General features: G+C 43.7%; 1 protein-coding gene across 6 annotated transcripts in view; it reads left to right on the plus strand.

Annotated features, from left to right (window-relative positions):
* Positions 1–14,581: 14,581 nt before the first annotated feature.
* Positions 14,582–24,427, plus strand: part of RBPMS (RNA binding protein, mRNA processing factor) — a 165,868-nt gene continuing 156,022 nt past the window's right edge. For 4 of the 6 annotated variants that reach the window (XM_069484954.1, XM_069484956.1, XM_069484958.1 and 1 more), the window contains exon 1: positions 14,975–15,177. In XM_069484954.1, the coding sequence (XP_069341055.1) occupies positions 15,112–15,177 (66 nt within the window). In that variant the 5' untranslated portion in view covers positions 14,975–15,111. Of the gene's footprint in view, positions 15,178–24,427 lie in introns of all 6 variants that reach the window. The other 2 variants (XM_069484955.1, XM_069484953.1) reach the window with 1 other exon arrangement.

Consider the following 24,427-nt stretch of genomic DNA (forward strand, 5'->3'; position numbering starts at 1 on the left):
TAGAAAATGAGCTTATTATGCTTGAGAAAAAGGTAGGCGAACTAGGTGGAAAAGTGGTGGTTGTGAGTAGAGGAAGGAGGTGATGGAGAGTAATGTGGAAGGAGGAGGAAGACCTGGAGGGACAGGGAACTTAAGCATAAGCCTGATCACACCACTTGTCTGCTCAAAACCTTTCAAATGCAGAGAACAACACTGCTGGTTTCCTCCTCAAGAGCTATTACTCTTCCCTGCAGATAGAAGCATCTCCCATCACAGAGGGCGAAGATGCCAAATGCTCAATTTCCCAGCATTCAATGTGGCTTGGCCCTTGTGATCTCGTTCTGGCCAATGAGAGATGGAGAACTTGCTAGAAGATTCTAGAAAAGACTTTCCTCCATTTTAACAGACACTATGCCTACCTTTTCCAGGCCATTGAACATAACTCTGTGATGCTTGGAATTATTGCCGTGATTTGGGGACTCTAAGAGGACATATCATGGGACCAGGAGAAGAGATATTACTATCGCGCACTGAGAACGGCAAAGGGAAACGATGAAAAAGATGAACGAACCCAGGCACCACACTTCTCATTATGTGAACTTTCTAAAAGTTTTTGTTCTTGTGGTTTAAGTCATTATTAGTCAATTTTTTCGTGTTTAGAGTTACTTGCGGCTGAAAGCATTCTAATGAATACATTTTATTACTACCTTAGGATAAAGTCCATGCTACTTTCTATAACTTACTAAGGCTTTAAACTCTTGATAATCTGGCTCCCTTTTACTTCCCTAAGCTCATTTCTTACCACTTTTCCATTTTGCACTCCTTTCATTAATTTCAATTCTCCAGCCAAAAGTCCTCTCTCATCCCTTCAAGCTAGATTTTTTTCTTTTTTTGTCAAAACAAATTTTTTGTTTTTGGCTGAGCACGGTGGCTCACGCCTGTAATCCTAGCACTTTGGGAGGTACGGTGGGAGGATCACTTGAGGCCAGGAGATCAAGACCAGCCTGTGCAAGAGTGAGACCCCATCTTTAAAGAAAATAGAAAAATTAGCCACTTGTAGTCCCAGCTATTTGGGAGGCTGAAGCAGGAGGATCGCTTGAGCCCAGCTGTGAGCTATGATGACACCACTGCACTCTAGCAATAGAGTGAGACCCTGTCTCAAAAAAAATATTTTTTTTCCTATCTCTAAGGAAATAATCAGGCAATGTAAAAGATGTGTGTACAAGGATGTTGGTCACAACATTGATTAATATTAAAAAACTGTGCACCTAAATGTCTATCCATATAGAACTTGTGCACACAGTAGAGTCTACAAAGCTTTTAAGAAAGATGAAGTTGGGAAAATCTAGATGTCTTCATATGGATAAATGTCCATAACATATTTTTAATTGAAAAGCATTTATAGAGTATTAGTGTATAATGATGCCATTAAGAAAATATATTAAAAACTGATAAAAAAGCAAATTTAAAACAATTAAATTAATACATTTGTTGAAACAAGCTGTTCAAAGACTAATATTAGACTTAGACAAATATATCCAGTCACTAGTTTTGTTTTGTGATACAGGGTGTTTATCAAAGTACTACATCTTACCTGTCTTACATTGAATTATACAGAGGGGTGCATCTTTTTTAAATTTATTTTTTAATTTACAAATAAGAATTGTATATGTTTATGGTATACAACATGATGTTTGGAAGATGTATACATTGGAGAATCAAGCTAATTAACATATGCATTACCTCAAGTATTTATTTGTGGTGAGAACACTTAAAATCTACTCTCTTAGCCATTTTCAAGTATACAATACATTGTTATTAACTATAGTCACCGCGTTGTACAACAGATCTCTTGAACTTATTCCTCCTGTCTAAACTGAAATCTTGTGTCTTGTGACCAATATTGCCCCAGCCCCTGGTAACCACTCTTCTACTCTCTGCTTCTATGAGGTTGACTTTTTTAGATTCCACATGTAAGTGAAATCATATGGTATTTGTCTTTCTGTGCCTGGTTTATTTCACGTAACATTATATCCTCCAGATTCATCAATGTCGTCACAAATGATAGGACTTCATTCTTGTTAAAGGCTGAATAGTATTCCACTTTGTGCGTATACTGCATTTTCTTATCCATTCATCTGTTAATGAACACTACCTTGGTTCCATACCTTGGTTATTGTGAATAATGCTGAAATGAACATGGGAATTCAGATATCTCAGCACCATACTGATTTCATTTCCTTTGGATGAATACCCAGTAGTGGGATTCCTGGATCAGTTCTACTTCTAATTTTTTGAGGAACCTCCATACTGTTTCCTATTATATCCATCCACTAGTTCTATACGTTTTTGGTTGGTGAATGTCCAATTTACGTTCACTATGGTTAATCGTCCTCAAGAAAGGCACACATTTTATAAAAAGTGGTTCACTTAGGACAAAAATTACAGGAATGCTTATGATTACTGGAAGCCTAAATTTATACACACACATAAAATGGTCTAGTTTTCCAACTTTTTAGCCATTGGTGCTTTTGTGACCTTATTAGCCATGTTTTCTGCCTTGAAAAAATTTATATATTTACTTTATGCATAAGCTAATTTGATAAAACTTTTTTCATATGAAGAGAAATAAACTTCTAATAAAATTGTAAAGATATGCCTGTTTTTCTTTTTCCTGTTGGATATGCCAAAAAACAGGGGAGAAATGTAACATGTTAATTTCACAATAAAATAGGAAACCAACAGAAAAGAGGAATCTGAGAGCAAACCACTTTCCTTTCGATCGATCCTCCTGGTGACAGCCCCATTTTTACTCTCACTTTTGGGGTGCCAGCTGCTGCCAAGGCTTGCGTTTTTGGGGGGTTCTGCAGCTTCAAGTTACTTCTCAGTTTTCTACCAGCAGGCTTAGGATTTAGTTTTCTCGGTATTAATCTGCTTTGTAGCTCCCCAAATTTTATTGCTGTTGTTTTCTTTCATTCCCTTTATCGTTGTTAGTTTATGCCTTCAAATAGTGTAGATGACAACAAATCCTTTCGGTGGTGTTATTAGAGATTTGGGGCGAATGGACGGAAATGTGTATGTTTAACGTGCCATCTTCAAACAATAAAATGTGACAAACCATGGGAAGGTTGTCGCATGGTCCCGTTTGGTGCTCTTAGCTGCTATTAATTTCACGTCTATTACTTTTCCAGCTACTCTTTCTCCCCGTCGTTTATGCTCACCCATGATTTCTCTTCAGATGGCACCCAAATATATGTACAGGCTGAGCATCCTTAATTCGAAAATCTGAAATCCAAAATGCTCCAAAATCTGAAACTTTCTGAGTGCCAACATGACCTTACAAGTGGAAAATTCTACACCTAATCTCATGCGACGGGCTGCAGTCAAAATGCCTTCAAAACCTTGTTTCATGCACTAAATTATTAGGGGTGGCTAATGGTGGGTGGGCGTGGTGGCTCATGCCTGTAATCCTAGCATTTTGAGAGACCAAGGCAGGAGGATTGCTTGAGGCCAGGAGTTTGAGACCAGCTTGAGCAACACAGTGAGACCACCCTCTCTGCATAAAAAAAGAAAAATTCGCTGAGCATGGTGGTACACACCTGTAGTCCTAGCTACCCAAGAGACTGAGGCAGGAGGATCGCTTAAATCCAGGTGTTTGAGGTTTCAGTGAGCTATGATGACACCACTGCAGTCTACCTAGGGCAACAGAGTGAAAACAGAGTGAAACTTTATCTCAAAAAAAAAAAAAAAAAAATTAGATAAGGCTGCATTATCTCTTATCACTTAAAGGCTACAGATCCATTTTCCAACAATTAGCATGATCCTGACACTAGCAAATCTCACATGCCTGATGCTGAACTTCTCAAGGATCTATACAACTAGTTCTACTCCTGACATGCTTTTCTTTTCTTTTCTCCCTCCTTCCCTCTCCCCTCCCCCACTTTTTTTTTTTTGAGTTGACATTCATCACCCTGTAAACCTTGAAACCTGGCCCTTATTCTCTATATCCAGTCATTTGTCAAATCATTCGGCTTCCCGTCTGGAAATAGCTTTCCTTCCCATCCTTTTTTCATTGCTCATCCATAGACCATTCAGTGTCACTGTTTCCCATCTCCTGTCTTGCCTTGCTCACGTCTACCTTACTAACTACTGAAGATTTCTCTCTAAAGGGCAGTTCTCAATAATAACTAAACGAACTAAATTTTCAGTCTTATCTCCTAACACTCACTCATAGGTTCTGCACATTCTAGACAAGTAGACTATACTAGACATTTAGAATTTGTAAATTTCGCATTCGACACTTGACTGTTTGCAAGTGACTCTCTAAAGGCCAGAGACTGGCTAATTTATCATTTTCCTGAGGCACAAATTCAGATCACATACGCTCTAAACTTAGTGATAAGGAAAAGCCACCTAATCCTAAACCTGCCCTGACAATTGCCCCTCAATCTGGCTTTCCTGGTTGTTTTCCACTTATCATCATGCAGTCAGCAATTTTTATTAAGGTCTGAAGGCACCACATATATTTTTCAGTCCCACTTTACTGTCTTTTAGAAGAGAAAGTATATGCTAGAAATGGCATTTGTGATTTTGCTGTTTTAGAGATCTAACTCTTGTGTCAGGGCCGACTATACTTGCTAATCCTTGAAAATGCCCAGTGGTTTCTGGTTTCTAGAGCCTTCCTTACACTGTTCCCCACCCCGGAGTTTCATTATATATTGCCGCAAGAGTGACCACCCAAGGCCCAGGGGGTTGAAACAATATTAATTTGCTCACAAAGGTAGATGCAGTTGGGGCAGACTCTGTGAGGACAGCTTGTCTCTGCTGCACGTTGTGTCAACTGAGGTGGCTAAACACAGAGGCTCCACCTCCCAGATGAGTGACTCACGGAGCTGGGTGTCGGTGCTGCGTGCTGGCTGCTGGCAGGGAACTCAGATGCGGCTCGGGGTGGGGGCTAGGGTGTGAATGTCCTCCGCGTAGGCCTCTCCAGGTGACTGTTTGGGCTTTTGCATTACACGGAAGCTGGGTTCCAAGAGGGAGGAAACAGAAGCTGCCAAGATTTTTGCATGTCTCGGCTCAGAATTCCCAGAGTGTCAGTTCCTCTGCATTCTGTTGGTCAAATCAGTTACCAACTGCTCAGATTCAAGGCAGGACACATAAGCTCTATCTCTTGATGGCAGGAGTGGCATGTAAAAAAAGGTGAAATTATTCAGAGCTATGTTTGCAGACTAGCTACCACCATTCACCTTGCGACCACACAATGAATGTCCCTCCCATATGAAAAGCACACTTATCTCTTCCCCTAAAATACCAAAATATCTCATCCTATTATACACCAGTTCATAATCTAGGACAGGGGTGAGCAAACCACAGGCTGAGGGCCAAATCTGGCCTGTGGCTTATTTTTATGTAGCCCCTGAGATAAGAATGGCGTTTATATTTTTAAAGGATTAGAAAAAACAAAAACAAAGAAGAACATCCAATAGGGATCACATGTGTGCCTTGCAAAATCCAAAATATTCCCTATCTGGCCCTATACAGAAAGTCTGCCAACTTATGGTCTAGGATATTGTCATCGGGTCAGGTCCAAGTGCAAATGTAGCTCCTTGGGTGCATTTTTCTTGAACTGTTAATACGTCTTCAGAACTAGGTTCTCAGACATAGGAGCCCAAGGAGCTGCATTTGATCAAATCGTTTGATCTGAAGACCAGAGAACTAAAAAGACAAAGTTATGTGGTCCCCACGTACCCAACATCTAATGGTAAGGTAGGCATAGAAAAATCTATAATAGATACTCTCATTTAAAAGAGGGAGGGACATGGCAGAAACTGGTCCACAACAATTCTGAAATCCAGCTGGTCAAATAATATCAGTTCCTTAAATTAGGCTCACTCCCGTTCGTGATTCTTGGTGGTTCTTTGCTCCGTCTTCTGAGTCATCTTTCCTTTTGGGGATAGCTTATAACTGCAAATAAGTATCTTTCTCAGCCTGCTTCCTGCCTCTTTTCATTATGAACAGTCTGGATTTCAGTGCAAGCTAGTAGGGATCCTTACTTAAAAAGCCATGGCTGTCTTATACGTGAAGTTATTATCATCTCCCTTAGACAAAAGCCATAGTCCAAGATAGAGCCTTCTCTACCTACGGCCAGCATGAGACTGGTGTGGGCCACACCCTTTTAGATTCTTAGAAGCCCTATTGTCTAGTTGAAGGGCTCTATGGAATATTACCTTAAGCCTTTCTGAGGCATCAAATTATCTATTTCTGCATAACAAGTTATATCAAAACTTAATGACTTGAAACAACAAACTGTTATTATCTTAGTTTCTGTTGGTTAGGAACCCAGGCTGTCCTTAGCGATCAGATATCTTTGTCTTGAGGTCTTTCAAAGGCTGAAACCAAGGTGTCAGCTGGAGCTATGGCCTTGTCATAGTCATTCATTCCCCTGATCCCTCCAAATTTGTGTCTTTCTCACATGTAAAATACATTCATTCCAACCTAACAGTCCCCAAAGTCTTAACTTGCTCCAGCATCAACTCTACAGCTCAGAGTCTGAAGTCTCATCTAAATATCATCTCAATCAGATATGGGTGGCCGGGCGCGGTGGCTCACGCCTGTAATCCTAGCACTCTGGGAGGCCGAGGCGGGTGGATTGCTCAAGGTCAGGAGTTCGAGACCAACCTGAGCGAGACCCCGTCTCTACTAAAAATAGAAAGACATTATATGGACAACTAAAAATCTATATAGAAAAAATTAGCCGGGCATAGTGGCGCATGCCTGTAGTCCCAGCTACTCGGGAGGCTGAGGCAGTAGGATCGCTTGAGCCGAGGAGTCTGAGGTTGCTGTGAGCTAAGCTGACGCCACGGCACTCACTCTAGCCTGGGCAACAGAGTGAGACTCTGTCTCAACAAAAAAAAAAAAAAAAAAAAAAAAAAATCAGATATGGGTGATACTCGAGGTACAGTTCATCTTCAGGCAAAATGCCCTGTTAGCTGTGAATCTGTGAAACCAGATAAGTTATATGCTTCCAAAATATAATGGTGGGACAGGCACAGGATATACAGTCCCATTCCTAAAGGAAGAAATTGGAAGAAAGAAAGGGGTGATGGGTTCCAAGCAAGTTCAAAACTTAGCAGGGCAAATACCACGAGATTTTTTTTTCCAAAATATTACAAGGGTACAAATGTTTAGGTTACATATATTGCCTTTGCCCCGCCCGAGTCAGAGCTTCAAGTGTGTCCATCCCCTAGACGATGCACACTGCACCCATTAGATGTGTATAGACCCATCCCCTCCTACCCGTTTCCATCTGCCCGACACCTGATGAATGTTACTGTACTATATGTGTACATAAGTATTGATCAATTGATACCAATTTGATAGTGAGTGCATGTGGGGCTTGTTTTTCCATTGTTTTAATACTTCACTTAGTAGAATGGGCTCCAGCTCTATCCAGGGTAATACAAGAGGTGCTAGATCACCATTGTTTTTTGTGGCTGAGTAGAACTCCATGGTATACATATACCATCAATACATGAGTGGATTAATACCACAAGATTTTAAGGCTCTTTGGTTTGATGTCCTGCCCTACTGACCCACTGGGGTCCAGCTCTGCGGGAAGCCTGAACTTTTGGCTTCGTGGAGTAACACCCAAGTGGTTCTGTGCAAGAGCCCACTTACACAGCTCCAATCAATGGCAGGCCCACCCAAGGTGGAGACGGCTTTGTCCCTCAGCCCATGTACTCTGAGCCTGTGGTGGGAGTAGCAGTCCTGATGATCTCTGAATCACCTTTGAGGTCCTTCTTCGTTTTTCTTGAAGGATAGTGCATGTTCGTAGCCTTCCTTCATTCCCTCCCATTTTCTCTGTTTCCTTTAGTCCCAGCTGGTGGTGCTTCTGCAGGTGCAATCCCGTGGCATCTGTTGAGATGGCTGGTTAGGTCTACGGTTCACAGCCACACTTATCTCTTTATCAAATGGTCAGCCAGTCACGCCCTTGGCATTCTTTTCTGAACACACTTTCTCATTTTTTACAATGTGGACAGGCTGAGAATTTACCAATCTTTACGTTCTGGCTCCATTTTTGTTTAATAATTCATTCTTCAATTCATTTCCTACCTCTTGCATTCTACTTTATAAACATTCAGGAAGCACCAGGCCACTCCTTCGACACTTTGCTTAGATATATCCCATTTAATTCTTGCATGTTCTACCTTCCACAAAACACCGGAACGTGAACACAAAACGTCAACTTCTTTGCCACTTTATAACAAGGATGGCCTTTCCTCCAGTTTCTAATAACGTCTTCCTCATTCCCATCTGAAACTTTAACTGGCGTTTACTGTCTACGTGTCTCCCAACATTCTGTTCGTGATTATCTATATATTCTCTGAGAATATGGAAGCTTTCTTTACAGCTCCCCCTGTTCTTTCTGAGCCCCCACAAGAATTACCTTTAGCAGTCCCTTCACCGCAATCTTAGCTTTTTCTAGCACGTACCTCAAAACTCTTCCAGCCTCTACCCACTACCCAGTTAGTTCCAAAGCTGCTCCCACATTTTTAGTTATTTATTATAGCAGCACCCCACTTCTTGGTATCAATCACTTCGTCAGCTCAGGGTGTCGTAACAAAATACCACAGACTGAGAAGCTAAAACAACAGATTTATTTCTCAGTTACGAAGGCTGGGAAGTTCAAGATCAAGGTGCTAGCCAATCCAGTTCCTGGGAGGGCCCTCTTCCTGGCTTGCAGACGGCCACCTTCTCACTGTGTCCTAACAGGACAGAGAGAGACGAAGCCCTCTTCTTATAAGGGCACTGACCCCATCATGGGGGCTCCACTGGCATGACCTCATCTAAACCTAATCACCCCCCAAAGACCCCACCTCCTAACACCATCGAACATTTAGTCCAAAACAGGCTTCACCTGAAGCCTCCACTTAAGGAGGGTTCGTGTGCAAATTTACTCACGTGGTTGTTGGCGGCATTCAGCGCCTCACTGGTCTCTTGGCTGGAGGCCTCCATAGTTCCTTGCCACACAGGCCCACACTTAAGTGGAGGGGATTGCACAAGGGTTTGAATACCAAGAGATAGGGACCGCTGGGGGCTATTGTAGAGGCTGCCTACCCAGTATATTCTAGATACATCCTCTGTCTTGAACTTTACCTATGGCTGTTTTCCTGGTAGTACCCTGGATTTGATCTTTGCCCCCAGACCATTTCTTATGTTAAGAGTTAAGTCCTACGTTTGAAGCTCTGACTCAGGGAGGTGGGGGGGGGGGCAAGGCAATATACGTAACCTAAACTTTTGTACCCCCACAATATGCTGAAATAAGAATTAAAAAAAAAAACAAAACAAGGATCTATATCAGTGGTTCTGGAAGATTAGCTGCATTAGAACCACCTGGATGGCTTGTTAAACCATTGAAGGCCTGGCCCCGCCCCCAGAGTTTCTGGATCAGGAGGTCTGGGGTAGGGCTCGATGATTTGCATTTCTAACAGCTTCCAGGTGATGCTGGTGCTGCTGGCCCAGGGACCACTCTTTGAGAACCGCTGCTAGATGGACCACAGAAGATCAAACCTCAAATCCATCCAAGAACTTTTCTAGGTCCACCTGCAAGCCATAGTTGAAGTAAGCATCTTAAAAGTGTAAGAAGTTTAATTCTGAAATATTTCAGATATTTTATCTGTGCTCTCATATATTTAAATTTCTCTCATCAACCTAAATAACAAACAGAGAGGGACTCTCTAAAAGAAAAAGATATATTTGATATATATATAAAATATATCTATAGATACATATATCTTTTATATTTGAGAATATACCCCAGAACTCCTGATCCATAAACTTTGGGGGCGGGGCCAGGCTTTCAATGGTTTAACAAGCCATCCAGGTGGTTCTAATGCAGCTAATCTTCCGGAACCACTGATATAGATCCTTGATTCTTTTTTTTTTTTTAATTCTTATTTCAGCATATTGTGGGGGTACAAAAGTTTAGGTTGCGTGTATTGCAATGTGAATACATGGGCCATAGTAAACTACGCGCAGATTCAGGACAGTAAAGGAGACAAGGTTTTAAAGGAAAAAATGAGGAGGATTACATCATTGTTTTGAAATAATTATTTCTGGCTACAAAGATCAATAACAAGAATGACACTAGTCTAAGGTTGGGCAGGCAGTTGTTGGGCAGATATCCTTGCAGAAGTATTTTTGTGTAGAAAGTTGCAATGTGTAAAGATTTTTGTGAGTAAAGTTTGTACAAGTTTGTGGAAAAAAAAAAAGAGTTAAGTCCTCTAGAGAAGCTAGGAATGAAAAATAGTTTTATTAATACTTCAAATCCAGCAAGTCCTGGCTTCTTTATGTTTCTTCTAAATTCTGATGGAAAACGCAACAGTTCCTTTTTTAGCTCACTTCACTTCTCTTGTACTGTATCATATGCATGAAAAAGAAACCATCCAACCGTTTCGATTTCTATTCAGAAATCTCCAGAGCCAGCCATATCCACGTTCAGTAGGTACTTTCTCTAGCTTTCATTTATCTGCAGGCTAGTTTGGCTAATTGTTCTTCCAGTGCCTAAATAGGACCTCCTGGTCTCCAGCCTGCAGTAACAATATTGTCGCTGTCCTTTCACAAGTGTTCTTCAGTAACAGACTCCTCAAGGTTCTTCTAGCTTCCAGCTTCCACCTGATCCCGAAGCCAATGCCATGTGTTTCAGATTTCTATTATTATTTCTAGGTATGCAGTTACGTTCCAGTTAGGCTTTGCTGTATAACAAACCACCTTAAAACCCAGTGGCTTAAAACAACAGCATTCACTTTTTGCTAACAATGTTTGCAATCTGGGCAGGATTTGTGAGAAAAAAGTTCATCTCTCTTCCACATGGCACCAGCTGGGGCAACTCAGTCAGGGCTGGAGCATCCACGCCCAAGGCTGGTAAATTGGTACTGGCTGTCAGCTGAGAACTCGGCAGGGCTGTAAGCCAGGGACCTGGACGGGGCTGATTGGGTTTCCTCAAATGATTGGAGGGAAGTGAGTGGATTGCAGAACTCTTTGGGAGGTAAAAATCAGGGCTGTTGCACACCCACGTGAATATACGTGCCACTATTGAACTATGCACTTAAAAATGATTAAGATGGTAAATGTTTTGTTATGTGTCTTTTGCCACAATTATAACTAACTAAATAAGGATGATCAGGGGAAGATGGTGATCACCTGGAGGTGGGTGGGAGTAGGGTAAGGGAGACAGGTGTCAAGGATGACTAAAAACCAATAAAAGACAGCCTCTGGCCTTGAGAATGTCAATGGCCCAGCACAAGCGTTAACAGGCAATCAGAACATGCGTGATAGACGCTGCAGCTTTCTGTTGCAACGCTAACATAGGGACAAAGCCCATGCCATGAAAATAGCCTCAAAATAGACCTTTAATGTTTGTAAGTCCCAGAGGCAGACATTTAAGACATAATTATGGGTTTGGATTTCTTAGAGCAAGCCTCAAAATGAACACTGCCAGAGAAACAGAGATGAGTAATAAAAACTACAGGTGTATACAATATTTCCCTTTCAACCTAACCTTGCAGGCTAGATAGCAATGCGGTAGGGTGGTGGGCCCGGGAGAAAGCAGACGTTTTTTGGTCATTAGCCCAATTTTTCCAGGACATAAAATCCCTTTGTTGTCTTATAATCACAATATGCCTGGAAACTATTGCTACTGAGGACAGCTCACTTTTGAAACTTCCTTTCTTGGAAGCAGTAAACAAGTCATAAAGATCATTTATGTCCTGATTGAATTACATTGTCCTTCTCCCCACAAACTCAGACTCTTTCCCCTCAATCACAAAATTTTATAAATAGCGAAAGTCTGTTTCGAGATTTTCCTTGGGTCTTCTTGGTAATTAAATATTATTCCATTGTTCTTCCAAATAAATCTAAACCATTTTTCACAGAAAGGATGGAAAACAGGAATCCTTATTTACCTGACATCTTATCTTGTCCCCATACTCTTTTCTGAGAACACCCTGAATGTCATTCTCACCGGATATCCCTGCTTTATTGGTCACTTTATTGCCCAATGTGTAAGAAAATGGTGTAATTTTTATCTTTTATTTCTTGAAATCTTACCAGTTGTCCCACTCTGCACCAGGTGTCTATCTAGGGTCTCCTCCCTGCAAAATAATGGATAAAGACCACTGCTAAGACCCTGTCTAGTACCCTTGTGGTGGCTCTCCATTCTAAGATGCCACCCCTGATTCAGTCCTTCCTGGAGGATCTTGGAAGGATCCAATAATGTCATTCAAACCTGAGAATCAATAACTGATAAGACTTAATGTGCTCATTCATTAAAAAATAATTGAGTGCCCACTATGTGTCAGGCACTGTCTAGATGTTGGGAACACAAGCATGAACAAAGCCAGGCAAGGATCCTCTCGTGGAACTTATTTTTGTTTCTTATGCCAGAGGTTTCTGACTTTTAACAATGGACAAAGTCCTGGCTTGGCTTAAAGACAAAGGAATCAGGCTCTATGTTTGGAATGAAGCCACGTTTCCTGGGCGGGGTAGGGGAGGTTCTCCCAGCATCCTGAACTCACACAACGTATTCCACTTACCCCTAAGTGGGGTCTGACATCAAGGACTAGATTAATTGTCATTTTTCTTGGGCCTGTGCCAGCTTCCAACAAGACAATGCCTTTCTGTGGAGTATCCTCGGTCACAGGCAAGAATGGCTGAGGACAAAGTGTCAGCATTATTGGTCACTACATGGGCCCAAGACCACCACTCAGCTATTGCTCAGGAAGACATCGCCCTCTCGTGGTTCCTCATGTAACCGAGGGAGGAGCTGGCAGTGGAAAGGGCTGCCAATGGACACAATCAACACAGCAGAACACAGAGGAAGTTTCCAGATCAATAGTAGCCTTGACTCTTCTAAACTTCTTCAGTTGCAGACTCTTGGTTTATTTACACCCAGGATACACTTTTGTTCCTATAGAGAGAAATGACATTATGACAGCAATTAAAGAAACACATTTTCTCCCCCTGTAGAAAGCCTTTTCTTTTTCAAAATCTCCAGACTCCCAAGAAATAAAACCAATACATAAATCCAAGTATTACTACTGTTTTTCTCTACATAATGCCCTTAAAGCAAATATTTGCTCTGTTATTTGACCGGGGATACTGTGATTACGCCGCTGTGAGGTTGTTTTGGGGTTATCTTGCCTCCACGCATTCCCTGAAGGCAGGAACCTTATCGTCCCCTCCCACAGCCACCCCCAACCCAGCCCCAGCAGCGCCTAAAGAATGTCTGGTGGGGGTGGGGAGATAAACAGTAAGCAGAGTCTGCAGTTAGGAGTTGTGATTGGTGTGGGGCAGGACGGGAACAGCACTCAGAGAGAGAGAGAACTCCTGGGAGAGCTGGGTGGAGAGGAACCTACTGAGTTCCTCGGAGTTGTCAACTCATAAGTTTGTAGCCGTCAAGTTTAAAAGCTTAAATGATCCAATGTTGGAAAAAACTCTCAGGGCCCAGGCAAAATGGAAATTTCTTTAAGAAGAATGTTAGCTTCCACGTGTTGTCAATGTAAACTAAGCACGTACGGGTGCCAGGTGCTTTAGCTCTAGCAATCTATAAACTCCCAAACCCTAGCAGTTGCAACTACTCTCATCTCTCAGAGGAGGAAGCAGGAGCGGCGCAGTCCTGGGAGGTTGTTGCAAACGTCGAGGCCCCTTTCTTGTCGATAGATCATGGGGACAGACCTCCAGTTTTGCTTGCAGTGAGGAATATTCATTTAACCAACAAATATTTGTTGAGTGCCTGCTATTTACATGTGCAGGTAGACCCGTGAAATTAGTCGTGGGATTAAAAAGATAAGTAAGTCTTGTTTTCCAGGAAGGAGCGCCTTGAATGAGTGGGGTAGCCGGCTAGATAAATAGTTCCAGAAAAGTCTGGTGAGGGCCGTGCGATAGAGCCAGCAGCCTGTGCGGGGAAGGCGTCGCAGGACTGGCGTTTGAGATAGGGTTGAAGCCATGTCCTGAAGAAGCCGGGCCGGAGGGGGCTGTCCCCGGTGTCCCTCGAGTTCCCTCATCTTGTCATTTCAGCCGGCGACTCCGAGGGCAAGAATAAGGGTCTCCCCGGGAGCTTTAGAGAAGGGTAGGCTTAGGGACAATGGGTGCTGATCCCCCGTGAAAAGCGGGCAAACAAAAAAGTAGCACATGCCAGTTCGCGGTTCTTGCAGGCAGGGCCTGGGCCCCGAAGCCCCTCTCCCAGCTCGAGCGCGCGGACAATCGAGGTGGCCATCTCGGGTCCCGCTCGGACGCCCGGGCGCCAGGGGCCGAGGGAGCGGGAGGAGCTGGCCTTCTCCCCTCCGATCTCCCGCCGAGCCCGGGCCGGGGTCTGCAGCTTCCGCCCGCGCCCCGGCCCCTCCCCGGCGCGCGCCATCCGGCCGCCCGGCCGCCGCGCTCGGCGCAGCCCCTCCTCCCGCGGGGGGCTTCGCCGTCCCCCGTCCCGTCCCTCCGGGCTGGAGCCGGCAGCCCACGTCCAGGGAGGGCGGAGGGAGGAGGAGAGGGAGGGGAGAGAGGAGGGAGGCGGGCGAGAGAAAGGGAGCTGCTAGGATCCCGTACTTGCAGAGCCTGCCTGGAGCGCGCACTCGGCGGCTCTCCGGGTGCCAGCGTCCCAGCCGCGGCCCGCGCCCCGCTGCCCCGCTGCCCCGCTCCTCCTCCTCTCCGGGCACCCCTCGTCCCCTCCTTCCTGCGGCTGCCCGGCCCGGCCAGCGGCGGCCCCCAGCCCCGACTCGGCCACATCCCCAACTCTCCGGGCTCCCTCCTGGGACGCGCGTCCTCGCCCCATCCTTTCTTCCTTCCTTCCTTCCTCCCCTGGCGCCCGCCCTCCCTCTCCAGGTCTCCCTCCCGGGGCCCGATTGTCTCCGTCCCCTCTCGCTCGGCCCGCGCCCTCGCCCTGCCCCGTCTCTCGCTCGCACTTCCTGAGTCGCCCGCGCCGCAGCCTCGCCGCGCCCGGCCGCCGCTGCCCCGCTCCAGCCCCCGCAGCCCGCGGCGCCCGCCCGAGGGAGCCCCGGCGCCCGCGGAAGGCAGAAGTGGGCGAGCGCGCCCTCGCCAGCCCCGCGCCCCAGCCCTGCCCCGCGAGGAAGGACCGGGAAGATGAACAACGGCGGCAAAGCCGAGAAGGAGAACACCCCGAGCGAGGCCAACCTTCAGGAGGAAGAGGTACGGAGCGGCTCGGTGCGGTGGCGGGCGCGACCGGGGACGGAAGCCGCGGGCTTTCTCCAAAGTGCGGGCGGCCGGCGGGGCGCGGGTCCCAGGGAGGGGGGCGCCGCGGCTGAAGGTTTGGGAACTGCCCTTGCTCGGGACACTGCCCCGAAATGTGGCCCCGATGGGGTGTATCCGGACTGCGTGTGTTTTTTGCGTCCACGCGCGTCTGTGTGCCTAAAATTGCGTAACTCTGAGGACTTTGCGGAGACTTTTTGTAAGTATAAATGCTCAGCTTTGTTTGCCCGGGATTTAAAAAGTGGAATCGAGAGTTGACTCCTGGGTGACCTCAGATTATGGGGACCCGGACGGTCAGGACTTAGCTCTGGGTTTGGGGCTGGAAGTTGTGTGTGCGTGTAGCTGGGTGGGGATTAAGGAAGAAATTGGGGGGAAAGTTCTCGTTAAAAGGTACCTCTGATCCCTGCCCCCTTCCTTTCAGTGTTAAAACTCCTTGGTGAAATGTCTTTTCTAGCTCAGGCATTTTGGATTAATAGATAACTCATCAGCCGCATTCTTCTCTGATGAGTCAAAGACCCCGAACCTGGGCGATTAGCTTTTGTAAGTTTCGGGGCCGCGCAGATGTGGGAGCGGAATAAAAAGGTTAAAAACCTAACAATTCACGGAGTGCTCATCGAGGATGTTTTAACAGGACTTTGACTTCTGAGTATAAATTTTACGTGGTGTGTCTGTGATAGTGGGCTCGGTGCGGTCGCGGAGCGTTCCTTTGGTGCAAAGTTTAGTAAACGTGGGGAAACGGGGTGGGGCGGGACTTAGGAACAAACGTCTCAAAATTTTGTAGTTCGGATATTGGCAGTATCCTATCAAATGACTCTGGTTCCTGCAGGTACATTCTCTGGAGTCCAAGAAACCATTTTTCCTTTACTTCTTAAGATCCCGCATAGTTGAGTTCTTAAACATTCTACGGGGAACTTCACAGTGTGTGTAGATGCAGAAAAAGTATACATCTGAATATATGCCCTAAGAAGGATTTTTACAGGTATTGCATCCTGATACAGAAGATGAACACAGAAGGTAAACAGAGTCTAAGAAGGTTAGGATTTTGAGATGATTGTTCAGATACTGTGCTGTGTGCAAACCCAAATTCTCATAGTGAAACCAAACATTGCAGGAGGAATTCATTAATACTTAAGCCCTCTGCACATTGTTCACTGGTAAAATGGGAACTGTTTAAATGGGGAAGATAGAAGAGAAACCCAAGACCAGGCAAAACAATGCAAAAAAAAAAAAAAAAAAAGACTTTACACTCAACACAGTGGTTGGTAGTGCAACCCAGGTGAAATGCATTAAGCCGAATCGCCTTCTCACCTGCGGAAATTGCCTGTTTTATGAGACGGTATTGTTTTGAAAAGAGTTAGGTGCTTGTTTCATAACTACAAATGTAGGGATACTACTGATAGTTTTTTTTTGTGTGTGTGTGTGTTGTTTTTTGTTTTTTGTTTTTAAAGAGATGGAGACTGGAATTGCAAGTTCCATTTTTTTTCCTTGAACCTCAGCTGGCTGCTTTGCTATTTATTTTTCCTTATCATTTAAAGTTTTTTAATATGTTAAGTTTGCTTTCTTTATTGCTATATGTAACCAATCCACTTAACGCGTTAAGGTAATCATTGCTTCAGAAACGTTCTATTTTGGTTGGATAGGCAATCTGTTTGCTTCCTAAGGGTAAGAGTGTATTGTGTGAAACCGTCCTTCTCTGTTCCCCCAAGTTAAAAGTTGTAGCTGGGAGAAAGTCAATCAGGCACACCAAAGATGATGGTAATGACGATTTTTTGCGTTTGGTAGGTAGCAAAAGAGGTTGAGTATCTTAAGCAGAAAAGAATCATATTTTTCTGCTTGAGCCATCCCAGCTGAACTGCCGCCAGGACTGAGGTATTGCCTGCCCTTTTCCTGGGTGCCCCTCCGTTAATATGAGCTTGAGTATAATAATTAGGGTATAATCATGGGCCATCACGGTACAGTCACTGCCTCTCACTTGTCCTGTTGCCCTGCCAGTGTTCGTTTTCAGGTAGAAATGGTATGTGCCTCTGGGAAGTATCAGTATTTTTAGCAAAACATTTCTTATTTTAAAAAATAAGAGGACAGGTGGGAAGAGTTCAGAGCCAAAGTTGTCCAAGAGGTAGAGTGTACCATGAAAAGCGAGGATTTATAATATCGGGAATTCAGGAAAAGAAAGTGAGTTGGTTTGAAAGAAGGCTCCAGGTAATTTTGCCCTAATTCCCTGTTTTAGTTTTATGTTTTGTTTTTGTAAAACTCCTAACCTCCTTTCCCCGCCCCCCCCAACCTTGAAAGCCACAAGTAAAATAAATAGGATATTTGAGTCCCATTTAATGTGCTCCACATCATACAAAACCACTGCACTGGACTCCTTCCCTGCCCACCCAGCGATCAGCACCTTGTTCTTGAACACATTTAAAAGCCCTGGCAGTGGACTCCAGTAAACAGAACACACACATAAAACATACATATACACATAATGACAAGAAAGGAAAAATGTGCTTTGTTGTGATTTCTGGTGGCCACTGAACTGATGTGGAAAAATGAGTCCAATCATCATTAAGAAAAAATAGTTTGTTTCAAAGATCTTAAGTGATCTGGGCTTTCTACCATGTTGTAGAATCCGTGGTTATTTTTTCTTCCTATTTTTGCAATAAGTTCCTTTTATCCTTTAGTATATCGTAACCCCATTTCAGAGTTTCCAATGCTTACCCTGAAATAATGATACTGAGATTCTTATTTGGTTCCAAGTTGTATGGAACGAACAGTCCAGGATTTGGGGAAATGTTTTGCGGCTTCTTAGGGTTCAGTGTTTTTCAGAATTTGGGCAGAACATGTACTTCTGCTTTGGATAGTATTTAAAACTTTGAGGAAAAATAATTTTAGGATTTGGCTAGCCAACTGTGTAAGAGAGAGAATACATCTGGCTTTCTGGTTTCTAGTGTGTTGGATGTGTGTGTTCCTGTGCAAGTTGTCCCTGTAAAGAAAAAACCAGTTGTCAAAATCTTACCGGGATCTGAGAGTTATAAGGTTTATTTGCATATATCTAATACAGTATCAGATCATTTCTTATGTTATTTGGTAATTAATAAAATAATTTGTAGAATTTGTCTCCAATTTTACAGTCACTTTGTTAAAATTAATATATAAGTAAATAGACCCATAATTTATTTTATCTAATCAGTTGTCATTCGTGAGTTTTAATATATTTAAATATAGCAAGACTTTTTCCATGTTGTACTTGGAAATAATTTATTTGTTGGTCATTGAATTTTCAAAATAGAAATTTGTTTCTTGGAAATCAGATAAATACATACTTTGGTTTTATTTTTACTTTTATTTTACCCCAAGTGATTACAAATCATTGCTAAAAGGCCTTTGCTATGTTGAAGCACTGGTGTTAAGTAATTTCTCCTTAAATTGCTTTCACTGAACTGACTTGTACTTAAAACTAAAAAAGCCAAAACCTTGGCGCTGTTGGAATATTGATTGAAAAGATGTTTGGCAGATGTTGGGCAGAAATCGTACAAAGTCAGTTCTTCAGAGGTTACTGCAAATCTTTACTTCGCACTCCTTCTTTTAAAGTGCTTAGTAATTTTGCCAGCATTTTGGGGTCATAAAGAAAATTTTGTTTCTTATAATTGGAACATGGAAAGGGTAAATGTCAGTTTGATGTGGCAACCTCAGGTTGTCATTGAGCATTAAGATTAATCTACGTTATGACTCTGGGAAGGTACAAAATGGTTTTACACGATTTAACCAAGTGTGGAGTCTCTGTTGTTGGAAATCAAATCTAATACAGTAAGATTATATTTCAATCATAGAGTAGGATTTGGTGGCAGTGATCTGATGAAAATGCAGTGACCTCATACTAAAATGGTGCTGTGAGAACCACTACCAATACAGCATTTGCGAGTTACTTTTCCAGCAGTGGTTGTAGAATTTGCCTGGTAAAGCCGTAGGTACATACGTATATCGTCGTCTTTGTTTCCAGTGGCATTTGTTTTTTGGATGGATAGTTTGGATGGGGTAGAGGTTCTTTTTTTGGAGATGCTTTCATAGAACTTCTGTAGGTTCATGTTAATTTTTGCTTGGGGGATGCAAGTGTTCAGCGCTGTTGATGGGGCAGTAAAGTGGGTGCTCTTGTGCACTACAAAGGTGACATAAATTAGTGCGGCTTTTCAGAAGGACTTTGTCACTATGTATCAATGTGCTGAAGCCTTTTAATAATTTTATTTTTAGATATTCACCATAAGGAAATAGGGTATAACAAAGACTTATTTATAGGAGTGGTTATTACAGTTACTTACGATAGTGAAAATTCATAGTGTCTTATGTCTAACATAGAGAAACTGCTAAGTAAATCACTTGTGTAATTCCAGAAAGGGGTTATGATATGTACAGCCATTAAAGGCTATATTTGTAAAGAGAAAAATATACATATAAGTATACATTTTATATATCATATAACTATGTATTTTTATTTTATTTATATATTTCTTTTGAGACAGGATCTTGCCCTCTTGCCCAGCCTGGGGTGCAGTGGTACAATCATAGCTCACCATAACCCCGAATTGCGAGGCTCAAGCAATCTTCCCGCCTCAGCCTCCCAAGTAGCTAGGACTAAAGGCACATTCCACCACGCCCAGTTAATTTTTTAATTTTTTTTTTTTTGTAGAGGTGGGGGTCTAACGATATTGCCCAAGCCGGTCTTAAACTCCTGGGCTCTAAGCCATCCTCCCACCTTGGCCTCCCAAAGTGCTGGGATTATAGGCGTGAGCCACCATACCCAGCCTATTTTATATTTATTTACATATATATGTATATGTATGTTGGCTTAAAACAACAGGAACTTAACTCTCTTGCAATTCTGGAGACCAGAAATCTGAAATCAAGGTTTTGGCAGTGATACTCACAAAACCATTGTGTTGGTCAGTTTGTTTTGCTCACAAGCCTTGCTTTGGGCCATTGGGCATTGGACCTGTTAATGGTCATTGTAGCCTTTCTTTGTAATAACCTAGTCATTCTTTTATCCTGGTCATTTGAGTGATCTTAGCTGCTCTCCTTGTTCTGATATCTTTTCTCAAAATCCATCCTTATGCTGTACCGCTGGGTCCTCTGATGCCCCCACATCTTTCAGTGCTATTCTGTTCACCAAATAAATCCAAACTTGACTTTCAGGATTGCCCTAGTCTACCTGTATGCTCTGCAGAACACGTTCTCCTGAATCTAGTCTGAGCTGCTTTCAAGGTGGGACTCATTTCTCAAGGAACGCAGACTTCGTAAACGTATATGAAATATCCTTACAGGTAAGGTGGGTGATTGTGAGTTTGTATAGGTCGTCCGTCAGATAAGCAGCCACTTGTTTAGTATTTGAGTGTCTCTGGTCCACTGGGGACTTAGAGAAGTCATGGATGGACCCACTGGCAAATGACCTCCTTCCATCTGCCATCAGTAGCCTCCGTTTGAGTGCACAGGTGAGTGTGCCTGGCCCCATCTGACAGCCACCGCCAATGTGGGACTGCGGTGCGCTTGGGGTCTCACCGTTAGAATTTGATTTTGCTGTGGAATCCCGTTTGACCTTTTGGACGTGGGCTTCCGGAAGCCTTGGTTAGGTAGAAGAGTGCGGAGCTCCCTCTGTTCCCAAACAAGCCTGCTCTGTGTGACAGCCACTTTGGAATGTTTGTGTTCAGTTTCATTTGGCACCTTAGTGTCTGCCTGGGGGTAGGGGAAAGGGAATGCAAATGTTCCTCTTGAACAGTGCTTGCTTTGGTCAAAGAAAAAAACTTAGGAAGGAATGAGGAGAATGAACCTTAATAGCTGGAGCGAAAGAGGCTGCATAGCTCAGTGGGCTTGAGGCCATCTGGGACCAGGTATTGAAATGGATGCTATGTGGCCGTGAGGATGTGTTGGCTCCATGTCCCATGAGGAGGGAGGGTGAGCTTATTTGACATACGGGGATAACTTGGGCATAACTCACATCCCTACCTTTAAAGCATACTGGGGGAATTGGTTAAACAACTTCAGTGCAGAGAGAGAGAGAGAGAGAGAGAGTGAGTGTGTGTGTGTGTGTGTGTGTGTGTTGGGGAGCAGGGAGTGCTTGACATTACCTGGAACTTGACGCTGACCAAAGGGTACAGGTTTAAGCTTATAAAATTGCCCAGTTCGTCAATGTTGCTGATACCAGAAAAAGGGAAATACGGATATCTTTTAGCCTACGAAATTCTGAGAAATCTTTTTATCCATTCACTCAAGATATAGTCATCTCTTTTACTGAGTACTTACTGTGTGCCAAGTACTGGCCAACCACTCTGTGTATATAATCTTACTTCATCGCGGGTCAAGGTGTTGCGAGGACGAGGACGATTGTCCTCATTCTCTGGGGGAGGTGACTGAGGCATTGAGAGATCCCGTAACCAGGGCTTTCGCGTGCAGAGTCTGGGGGTGCCAAGATTAGAGAGGGGCAGTTCCTGCCTTAAAGTTGCTCACAGTTTAATGCTGACGACCCTGTATAAATAAACACATAATAGGGCAGGGTGTCGAAGCTGAGAGTTGGGACGACAGTCAACCCCGCAAGGAGGTGATTGGAGCTCTGTCAAAGAAAGCTTTAAAGAAGAGGTGACATTTAAGCTAAGTCTCAGTTAAGATTTTGACAGATAAGAAAAGGGGTGTGACAATGGGGAAAAGAGGACCCAGGCAAGGCATGAACATTTGGAGAGGCTTAATGCCCTTTTGGGGAAGAGGAAGAAGGCAGGAGAGGAAGGGGAAGTAAGAATGGCACAGGCCGCAGGTGAGGAGGTGACAGTGGAACTTGCCTTCTGCCCTTGGAGTTGGGCTGTCCTCTGATGGAGGGCAGGGTGCATGTGCCGCACAGGGTGGCATCCAGGAGGGTCCCAGTGGGCAAGGGGATGCAGTGGGTTTGGGAATTGTTGAGAACGATTAGTGAGGTTCCCGCTGCCAAGAACCTTGGTCTCAAAGTCAGGTGGTGGCTGGCGGTGGCAGCTGAGGCAGAGACCCAAGAGGTGTTCAGGAGAGGAAACAAGGGGACAGACATCTTGGGGTTTCTCCTGTGAGTGACTCACTAAATGGTAGTTGTATTTGTAGAAATCGAAAATAGGTTGAAAGGGGAAGAAAAGAGGTCAGTTAGGAGGTGAAGATGTTGGGTTTGGGGTGCAGAGGGCCGACCTTGAATTACGATTTTGAGAACAATTGAGGAATACGTAGCTGGGACATGAAAATGGGGGTGATGTGAATGAGCGCCCAGAAAACGTAATTCCTAGTTTCTGGGAAACCTTGTGAGGATAAGCAGTGAACATGATAGAAAATTTACCTAAAACTTGAAGCCATGTGGAGAGAGAAAAATGTCTGGGAGGGGGAGGGGAATTGAAAATTCTCAGGAGAAATCAAAACAGGTTTTTTTTTTTTGTTTGTTTTTTTTTTTTTTTTTTTTTGCACTCTTTAACTTAGCAACGTAAAAATACATTACATGTAATCTGCCTACTTACAATAGAGTTTGGTATACTTACCCATTGGAAAGCCTGGGAGGGAGCTAGAAAAAAAATCCAGGTATGTACAGTATTTCTCATGCTTCTTTGCTTGTATCTAGTCTCTGCAACTTGTTTTCCTTTAAAATTTGCCATTAATTCCCAGGCTTTCACTTCTCCAACTTTCCATTTCCCAACCCTATACCCAGAAGGCAAGACCAAGCCACCATAAAATCTAGGGAGGCGTGTGTGTTTTTATCAGACAGAATTTCTCAAGTTGCTTTGTTGTTTTTTGACTTTATTGTTGGGGGTGGGGGAGGAAGAAGGGTAGGATGAACCTTTGGTCTACAGCCCAAAGATATCTATTCTGTGGGTGAGATTTTCGTTGATTCAATTCCTACTTCCCTAAAGGTTTGTGGCTGCCTTTTCTGCCCACCTAAGTGTCAGCTGAAAGAAACTGTAGCCCAGGGACTTAACAACAACATCTTGCGTTTGTATTTCTCAGCTTTTAACCCTTGATGCAACCATTATGATGCATATTGTGTAAAGTGCTAAAAAGAAAAAAAGGAAATGGCAGTGTAATAAATGCCAATCACACCAGGAAGGTAGATTCGAATTCCCGGCTGTAATGCAATATTGTCACACAAATTTAAAATGAAACGGGAGTGTTAGGCAGCCTGTTTCTATCCTGTTGGACCTTAGAGTTTTCAAAGGTCTCAGGAGAAATCTGAGCATCTCAAAGTTGAGGTCCATCTCGCCAACCCATGAAAATAAATTTAGAGGCCAGCTTCTACTTTTAATGAATCCTTCTCATGAGTTGATTTTTTTTTTTTTTGGTGTGACATTCCTCTGATTCCCCCCCCCCTAAAATTCTTGTGTCACCAGGTAGATGTGCTTGGCTGGTGGCCAACGTCATCCTAAGAGAAATGCTCGGGATTACCAAATTTTTTTTTTCCTTGAATCCATAGGATCCTGTTTCAGGAAAATTCCTCCTGTGCCCACCTCTAGGATGGAAGTTGGATGCCTCCTGGGAGAAAGTGTGCACAGAAAGTGCTATCCTATTGCAGAAGCTACAGCATTTCCTTTGTGCTCAGAGGGGAAGTGCTACAAAAGTGTAATTACTTTACCCAGCATGTGTGATTTACGGGACTTAAAATGTGTGAGTTTCCAAGGAGGCATCTGGTTTTAAACACTGTATCCCTCCAAGCCAGGCAGGATGTGTTTGGGGAGGGGGAGGGAGGACGTTGCACATCCAGGACGCTGGGGACTTTGAAACCCTCCGTGCCTGCTGCTGCTTAGGGCCTTGCCTATCTGGGCAGAAGGAATGGGAAAATCGGCTAGTGCTGGGATCGGTCACCCACTACTAACTGGGCCACGTCATCCACTGTTCCCATTCTGCCTTCTCAAGCCCAATTCCTGCTTTTCCCAGGACCTCCAAGCCTTTCCCCAGGAGTGAGCGAGAAAGAATTGTTAGAGCTAACACCAAGACCATGTGTGTTGCAGAAACTTCCTTTGCAATCTTACTTTTCTCAATAGTTGTAAGAAAATCAAGTGAATCGAAGATCAGGTGCAAGTCCAAATATCATCAAACTTATAAAAATGCTTACGGATTTTTGCATGGTAACGAACGTATTCAGCGTGTTTGGAATTCTTGTCTACTCTGCTTTTAACATTGCTCTCTTAACAGACCAAAGGAAGTGTTATCATCCCAC

Source organism: Eulemur rufifrons, chromosome 12 (assembly GCF_041146395.1).
Source record: "Eulemur rufifrons isolate Redbay chromosome 12, OSU_ERuf_1, whole genome shotgun sequence".
Lineage (NCBI taxonomy): Eukaryota > Metazoa > Chordata > Mammalia > Primates > Lemuridae > Eulemur > Eulemur rufifrons.